This window comes from Bidens hawaiensis, unplaced genomic scaffold (assembly GCF_021521415.1).
Source record: "Bidens hawaiensis isolate Kalapana, Puna unplaced genomic scaffold, B.hawaiensis_p1.1 tig00001511_1, whole genome shotgun sequence".
Lineage (NCBI taxonomy): Eukaryota > Viridiplantae > Streptophyta > Magnoliopsida > Asterales > Asteraceae > Bidens > Bidens hawaiensis.
In genome coordinates this window covers 1,714,480-1,723,662 of record NW_027491085.1, presented here as the reverse complement: position 1 = coordinate 1,723,662, position 9,183 = coordinate 1,714,480, and the positions used below count along the sequence as shown (strand labels likewise).

The 9,183-nt window shown below is 34.7% G+C and overlaps 1 protein-coding gene across 1 annotated transcript; it reads left to right on the top strand.

Annotated features, from left to right (window-relative positions):
* Positions 1–4,703: 4,703 nt before the first annotated feature.
* LOC143581644 (uncharacterized) lies at positions 4,704–7,844 on the top strand. Its single transcript, XM_077064388.1, has 5 exons — positions 4,704–4,711; positions 5,123–5,399; positions 5,493–5,682; positions 6,174–6,559; positions 6,789–7,844. The coding sequence occupies exons 1-5, from the start codon at positions 4,704–4,706 to the stop codon at positions 7,842–7,844; spliced, it is 1,917 nt and encodes a 638-aa protein (XP_076920503.1).
* The last annotated feature ends 1,339 nt before the right edge of the window (positions 7,845–9,183 follow it).

Genomic DNA, 9,183 nt, shown 5'->3' with positions numbered 1-9,183 from the left:
CCTAAGGGTCTGCAATGAGTTGTTTCTGGTATAGGTTGAAGGGTTTTCAAACCATTTCATAGTCGTGTTTATATGAATACCGTAACGAGTTGTTTCTGGTCTAGTTTGAAGAAAAACACATGACTTGACAACCGACAACAGAAAAAAAAATGCATTGCAAACGGCCGCTTACAATGTTTAAAGTTTAAACTATACTTTACAAGTCATACACTCATACATGCGCCATTGGTGTATGAAAGTATGAAATCAGCGCCACATATATATTTAAGAAGTAAGCTCAAATTAATTAAGAAGATTCTGCACGATAAACAGTTATGCAACAGTCCAAATGTTAACCGAAATCAAAGCCAACTAATTATCAATATATTATATGCAAAAGCTTAATCCTCAAATAACACAAGTGGTCTATTTTTAAAGTCACCTAAAAATGCTGTATATGAGTTAGTATTGTACAAACTAACAATCAATTATTATTATCTAATTCTCTGAGGTCCACATGACTATTATTATCTTGGTGTACTAAAGTTTTCGTTGATTGATTGAATCAGAAACTGAAATCCAAAAGGTAACTACATGTTCAAATTGTTTCTTTCTGAATTAAAATGTATCAAGTCAAATGGAAAATTATGTGTGTACTCCATGTCCTCTTCCAACACGAAAAAAAGTTCCTATAACGATCGAATATTCACGGTAGATAAAAAAAAGTATTACTTAACATGATTTTTTTACTACACAAAAGGTCAGTATGTACATAGTTGATTGCTGAATAGACGATGACTCGAAACTCTGTGTGATATTGATATATACAATTTTACCTTTAGATAAGAGAAAAAGAGAGAACATAAACATGAAAGATGTTAACAGGAGTTCAAAATTAATATAACTAAGCACACTTATATTTGTGGAGTTCTCCCCAAGCATAACTAGCTACACATCTTTTATTACTTATATATATAGATGATTATGCCTAGTGTATCAACTTTTAATTATTTTAAGAGAAATCTGAATCTTGATATGTTTTAAACCTTTAAGTTTGATGTTGAAAGCCAACTTGAACGTAAGATCATAGAGTTATGAGATCAGATAGAGGGGCAAGTATTATAGTCGACATACAACCATTGATCAAGCTCAAAGTCCTTTCTTTGACTTTTGTAAAGAACACGTGATAGTGAAACAATTTACTATGTTGGATACTTTTCAACAAAATGGTGTTGCTGAAAGAATGGATAGAACCCTTGAGAATATGGTAAGAAGTCATTAAAAAACTTAAAATTTCCTATCTTTTTATTGACTTAGGCCTTAAAGATAACGTCTCATTTACTAAATAAGCAGGTTCCTTCTAAGTATGCCCCTAAAACTTAAGGCATGTGAAACTTTGAGTAATCATGCCGAAGCTATATTTTATAATCCTCTACAAAAGAAACTTGGCATGAGGTCCTCAGTTGCTACTTTATAGGATATCTTAAACGTTCAAAGATGTTTTAATTCTATTGCAATCCCATATTACATTGTTACCCGCATAGTAGAAACTTTTATTATGATAAAAGTGAATTATATGATTTCCAAGAAGTGCAAGAGAAAGGGTGATAATTACCTCCTAATTCCTTGGAAATTAATTCCCCAAATATCCTGGAGAATAAAGGCACATTAAACTAAAGAGCAAATCCAAATTACATGAACCTGTTAATAGCTTGTTGTACTTAGAAATCAGCTTAGAAGGTTATGATCAAAGTAACTTTGCTAGTTATGTAACCTACCTTAATAAAGTTGATTTGGATCTAGAAAGTATTCTTATCCAACCTCTTATAATGAAACCATTTTTTGGGATCAATATTCTTAATGAAATTAAGCTATGGTTAATGAGATTGATTCCATTAATAAAAAAGACATTTCAGATCTATTTAAATTAACCAAAGATGTAAAGCCAGTAGGATGTAATTAGTTTTCATAACCAAATTAGACTCAAACGTTATAAAGCATGATTGGTTGCTAAAGGTAATACTCAAACAAAGGGAATTAATTATCTGAAAAACCTTCTCACCTTTATCATGGAAAGATTCTATGAGGATCATTATGACATTAATAGCTCATTTTGATATAGGGTTACATAAGATGGATGTCAAAACTGATTTTCTTATTGGGAACACTTAGCATGTAAGTTAAAGAAATCCATGTTGGATTAAAACAAATATCATGTCTATGGTACTTCTAATTCTGAAATCATGTAGAAACAAGGCTTTATCAAGAATCAAGTAGATCAATACGTCTACCTCAAAATAAGTGGGAGAGACTTTACTACACTAATCTTTTATGTGGACGATATCCTTTGACCAAGTAAAAGTTTATTAAAATATATTAACATAACTAATAAATTACTTGCTTCTCACATTTGAGAAATTGTAATTCATATACTGTATACATATCCAAACGTAAAATAACATGAAATACAACATATATGTATTGATTCAAACCTTGGTTTTTGACAAGTGCTTGAATCGTGTATTCTTGAATACTCTTCTGCATAGTCTTCAACGAGTGCTTGTGTCACGCCTTCTTGTAAGAATCCTTTGAACTAAAATAAACAAACACGAAGAAAGGGATAGAAACAGAACGTTGAGGCCCATGTTTGACATGGTTCCCTTAAAACATATTCCACGTCTCCACTGAGAACACTTCTCTCTCTCTCTCTCATATATATATATATATATATATATATAGACATCCTAACAGAAATCAAATATGGTCGATTAATGACATCATCATCTTCTTTGTATATAGTCTTAATTCCATCAAGTAACTTTTTTTATTTGATGTCTAATTTATTTATGTTTATGATTGAATCTACGTAGTATAGTTTTATTTTAACCCGTGTTTCAAGATATAATAAACATGACGATGTTTGTTACATGGAAAAAGAAAATACATACATACATACATATTTATTAGATACGATTATAATATGTATCTTTTCTATGTACCTATCTATACAAAGAAATAAAGAAACAAAACACCTAACAAATGTCAATTTATAACCCCAAAATTTCCTCCATCGAAAATGTTTCCCAAAGCCATGTCATTCTTGCCCTCTCCAAATGTCTTTCTTTATGGCTTTCCTGCATTCGGGGGGTCCTCCTGCAAGTCCCTCTATTGAGCATGGAGGACCCTATCCCCTCCTTTGATCCAGCAAAACTTCCTTTTTAATTTTCACGTTTATGATGTTAATTACGATATGATCCGATTGGGATATGTTTTGAGCTTTAATGTTAAACATGTAGCAGAAACATTGGTTATCGACATGGTGTAATTTCTTTGATCGATTCTTCATACGATAGCCGTTTAATTTCATGATAGGGATAATATATGAGGGCATGAGATATGAGTTGTTTGCCCTGCTTCGGAAGCAAGGAATCAGAAATCAATGAACAAGAGGATTTGCATGTGGCACAAGCTAAAGGACACCCCACTTCTCAACCTCCTGGTATGTATGTATGTATGCATGCATGCATGTTTTGTTGATGATTCGTTAATAGATGGGTGTTTTAATATATAAGATTTTACAATCCTACCTAATGTATTTTGTTAATTGATAATTGAAGAAATTATGATGTCTGTTCATGGTAAAATATACAAATGCAATGACAGAAATTATTGTGCATAAAGGAATGTAAGAACTTGGATTTAATTTGTGGTTTAGGTTATTTTGTAACTTATGTTGCATTGGTCTTGATTTATAGCCACTCTAATCCTAGCAAACGCAAACTAACTTCAAGTTATATTAAATTTGGTTTTTCAACTAAATAATTTACTTTTGATGTAACTTAATTTTGAGAAACCACTTAGTAAATTCCATCACATCGACCATCAATAAGCTTTAGCTCAATTTACGTTGGAGGGGAATCAGAGATTTGAGATGGAGGCCGTAATGTCTCAAGTTCGAATCCGATCCCAATCGAATTTTACCGTAGTTAGCCTTTGGACAGTGGGTTTTCTTCACCGATTAATTTAACGTATAAAAATGTTCCCAAGTATTCCTTTTTCCGTAGTTTACGGTACATTTTCTTCCTTGTTAATTTGTTGCATTTTCCTGTTCTCTATATTTAATTTCAACAAGAATTAACATTAAGAATGTTTTCCAAGGATGGAAGTGTGTGCACATATATAAGTTATATTCAAATCGTGCACAAAGTCTAAACTCTGACCATCACCAAATAGAAATAAACCATTACAATTTACAAGAAACATTAGACATATGTATCATGCAATAATGCACTTTAGTGATGTAAAGACTAAAGGTTGCTACCAAGGTTGTGGTTGAGTGGAAGTAGTGGAAGCATGGTACACTGAAGGGCTTCCAGGCTAAAAACTAACATCATCTCCAATAGAGGCCACTAAAAATGATGGTGACATGACCTTTGATCACACACTCTCCCTCATGCTCCTCTGTCCCTAGAAAGGCACCTCAAACTCCCTCTCTGCATCCACCCTTTCAGAGCATCCGCAGCGATAAAAATCCATAAACCGTCCATCATCTCCTTAACCATATTAAAATTTATCAAATTTGTATGTATATATAGATATATAATATATATATGTGCGTGTGTATGAGAAAGAGAGAGAGAGTGTGTGATGTGACACCATAGCCCACCATCTCTTGTCTGCCTTTAGTTTGTTGAGATGAACCTTGCTCACAAACTTGCTTCACAATGGTGAGGTTTGTGGCTAGCTAGAACGGTTTTTGAGAGGCAAACTTTGCCACATATACCCGCGTTGATGTTTTCTCCTTCGTTTATTGAAGTTATAAACGATAACTATTATTATAGGCTTTCAGTCTTTCACGGCTAGAAAGAAAAAGAGTTTTTTTATAACTTTTATTTATTTAATTTTCATTTTATAGTATCAATATCTACATATTCATCTAAATAAACAACTATTTTAGAAACAAAAAACAAGTGTGTATGTATGCATCTATAATTAACACGCACACAAACTAACAATAAAGGAATAACAACCAACAAACTTTCGTATTCCTAAACTAACTATCCTCAAGCAGTTTAAAAAACATCTGGTTCTTACATTCCTTAATGCTAAAGAAAATCAGTTAATACTTTCAACTATGCACAAGCTTTAATTTCATTCACAAGAACTCTAATTCTATAATTGTATTTATTTCAGTAATTACTACGGAACCACCATCAGGGCCTTCTAAGCAACCCAATAACCAAAATCAAGAAAGTGCTTCCACCAATACAAACCATACCAATGAAGTTGCGGATAATCCAGCCCGTAATTTCGGTTTCCGGGAGTTGGCCATGGCCACGAAGAATTTCCGCCGAGAAACTCTACTAGGTGAGAGTAGAATTGGAAAAGTTTATAAAGGAACTCTCCAGGGTACTGGCCAGGTTAGTGAACTTGATTATTTTACATAATATCATCGTATTTTCGTCTTTTCGTTAATATTATGTTTATATAACCTTAAATGTCTTTATGTGAAGGTTGTGGCTGTGAAGCAACTAGATAGACATGGAACAAAAGCAAACAAAGAGTTCCTTGCTGAAGTCATGATGTTGAGTCTCACTCAACATCCAAATCTTGTTGAATTAATAGGATATTGCGCCGATGGAGATCAGAGAATTCTTGTTTATGAATACATGGAAAAGGGTTCCTTGAGCAATCACCTGCATGGTATTTTCTAACTTTGTTTATGTTGTAACTAGCATTTTTACTAATTACCAAAACCATATACGGATTATAAGATTTCACCTAGTAGGATGTTGTGCCGATGGACATCATCAAATATAGTATCAAAAGTTACAATAATGTGTTTTTTTAGCAAGCGCTAGGAATTGTAAACAGAAAACTAAGATCCGCAAATCCCATTCACGAAAGTCGTGGACACTTCCTTAAATGTCATTTAAGGAACACCAAAAATCCCCCCAAAAAAAAATCTCACCTCTTTGCAAAAAGCGATGTGGTAAAAAGCCCTTCAGTCATTACTCTCACCACCAAACCTTCTCCCCCACCAGCGTTTTGGGGCTTTTTCCTACACCTTAACGTCCCACTACGTTTGGTCTTACCAACAAACCGTCATCAAACACCAAAAACTCTCTTTAAAAAAATAATAATAAATAATTCCCATTACGATAATTTGAACTAGTGTGTTATTTCAATGACAGAGGTTCCACCAGAGAGAGAGGCATTAGACTGGATCACAAGGATGAAAATAGCCTCAGGAGCTGCACAAGCTCTTGAGTATTTACACGAGAACAGGAATCCACCTATTCTTTACCGCAATTTCACATCAACAAACGTTTTGCTGGATGAAAACTTGGAGCCAAAGCTCACAGATTTTGGGCTTGTAAGGCTTGAAATAGACACGGGTAATACCATGCAACAAAGGATGGTGCATACAGTTGGTTGTGCTCCAGAATATGAACAAAATGGTGAACTCACACCAAAATCCGACGTTTATGGCTTTGGAGTTGTTCTACTAGAGCTGATTTCCGGAAGAAAAGCACTAGACACAAATCTCCCTGTAGACGAACAAAATCTTACCAAATGGGTAATGCTCATGAGCCTTTTTTATGTCTAAATCATTAGCTTGTGAAAACACACATTGATTGTGCGAATTATATAGTATTTTCGAAGAAACTCATATTTGGAATAATTTTGCAATGTTTAAGCCATAATAAAAAATCTATTTCATGAACTTGTCATGAACATTTGTTTACATTTACTTTCTTCTAGTAATATACACTTGACATAAAATTATCATTCGTTGGTTGTAACAGGCACAGCCCTATTTTAAAGAGCCGAAAAGGTTTCCCGAAATGGCAGATCCACTATTGAAAGGATCATTTCCAGATAAAAGCTTAAATCAAGCAGTTGGGGTGGCTGCAATGTGTGTACAAGAAGACCCATCTGTGAGACCCATGATCTCGGATGTTGTGGCCGCTCTTAGCTTCCTCACGGTGGCTCAACCAACACCACCACAACCACAACCACAACCAATACCACAACCACAACCGCAACCACAAAATGATCACACTACCGCCTCAACGAATGTTGATCATGATCGACAAAATCAATCATGTTCATCATCATCAAATGAAGATTCAGATGATTATATTTATAGTGACTCTGAAGATGAGGATGAACAACCTCACATCAGAACAAATAATAACAAGACTAGTTATGATGATAAGGGCGGCACTTCATCGTCCGAAAGTTTATATAATGAAGATGATTATTGGGAGGATGAAAGCCATCCGGAAGAAACGAGCTATAGAACAAAATCAAAGCCAAGTATTAAAAGAAAAGTTACATTAGGATCAGATAAAGGAAGTGTTAGTAGGAATTCATCAAAAGGAAACAACACAAGCTTAAAGAAACATTCAAGTTCTAGTTTGAGAAAGAAAAGTGTGAGCAGGAAATCATCTAAACATAAAGAAAAGGATGATGTCGGTTTGAGCAAGAAAAGTCATGGTGTGTTTGGAGATGATCAATATAGTAGTGATTCCTTCACATCAAAGAACAATTCGAGCTCAACACGTTTACATTCTAATTCAAGCAAGAAAAGTGTTGATCGGAGATCATCAAAAAACAACGAAAAGGTGGGTATGAGTTTGGGCAAGAAAACTCATGAATTAAGAGAAGATGATCAGAGTAGTAGTAAGCCATACGAATCAAATAACAAGTCAAGATCAAAAGGTGAGAAATTGAATAATGCCGAAAGCAGCGACTCATCATTATCATCGGATAGTAGTAGAAGTAGCAGAAGAGATGTTACTTTAGAATCATCAAGAAAAAATGTGGTTGAGTCTGATTCGGGCATGAACGACAGGTGACGTAGAGATTTCGGATGGAGGAGAAGAGATAAATGCTAGATTATTAGAAGATACATATGTTCCAATTTAAAACTTCAATTAGCTTAGACCAAGATGGCCGTGTATTTTTGTTTTGTGTGTGAATTGTACATTATCAGTCACTTCATCCTCCTTAATTTTGCTATGTTCGTTGCACATTTATCTTAGAATCTTGATTAATCCAATGGTAGAGAGAATTAATTGAAAATTAGTAATTCTATTGAACAAATATATGGTACATATATAGGGGAGAGAATAAGGTAACTAATTATGAGATACAAGAACCTTGATATGGTCAAATATAGACAGTAAATAATTGGAAAGAAATCAAGAATCATGGAGTTTACGTGATGCGATCCTTAACTAATATGCCCTCTCAAAATGGCAGATCTATTGGATACTTCATCTTGGATCAAATTTTACATAATGACCGTCTAGGAAGCGGTTTGGTAAACACATCAGCTAGCTGATCCGCATAGCTAATTAATATGAAAATCTTGAAGCAAACCATTACGGAGTAATTAGCTACCCGTTCCCAGACAAAACTTGAAGCAAACCATTAATCAGCAAATGATATATGGGAACGCCTAATTCTAGCAAAGGATTTTGAACCCAAACAAGCTTGACAGCCGCATTTGCTAGCGCCTTGTACTTTACTTCTGTGGAGGCTTGAGAAACTGACTTTTGATGACCAGACCTCCACGTAAGAAATGTGAGCCAAGGTAAAAGATATGGGCCGTTGTGGGTCGGCCCCCGTTAGATATACCACCCCATTCGGAGTCCGAGAGTGTCGACAACTCAAGAGAAGAATTTCGTTTAAGATATAAACCAAATTGTTCCCTTTAGATATCAAAGTAACACGTTTTAGTGCTTACCAATGATTTTGAGATGGGACAGGCATATATTTGGACAACTTGTTGATGGCAAATGAGACATCCAAACATGTAAACGCCAAGTATTGAAGAGATCCCACAAGCTTCTAGTAAGGAATTGGATCCACATTTGGTGACCTATCATGTGGGGATAACACATGAGACGCGAAACTGAGAGATGAAGCAGCCTCTTTAGCACCATCCGTTTTAAACTGGACTAGAAGGTCTTGTCTACGCCTATGTTGAGATAGAATAAGGGTTCTGATGTAGGGATAACTACCAAACCAAGGAACTGATGTAACTCCCCAAGGTCTTTGATAGAGCATCTCTTTGCAAGTGAGTATGTAAAGGTGTTGAGGTATTCATTCTTGTTGTCGTGGAGCACTATGTCAACAACATAGACAATAAAATAAGAAACAGTAGTGCCATGGGTGTTAAAAAACATTAAT

Coding starts and splice junctions, on each gene's coding strand:
- LOC143581644 (XM_077064388.1), top strand. Junction 5,400..5,492: donor CTCTCCAGGGTACTGGCCAG/GTTAGTGAACTT, acceptor CTTTATGTGAAG/GTTGTGGCTGTGAAGCAACT. Junction 6,560..6,788: donor AACAAAATCTTACCAAATGG/GTAATGCTCATG, acceptor TGGTTGTAACAG/GCACAGCCCTATTTTAAAGA.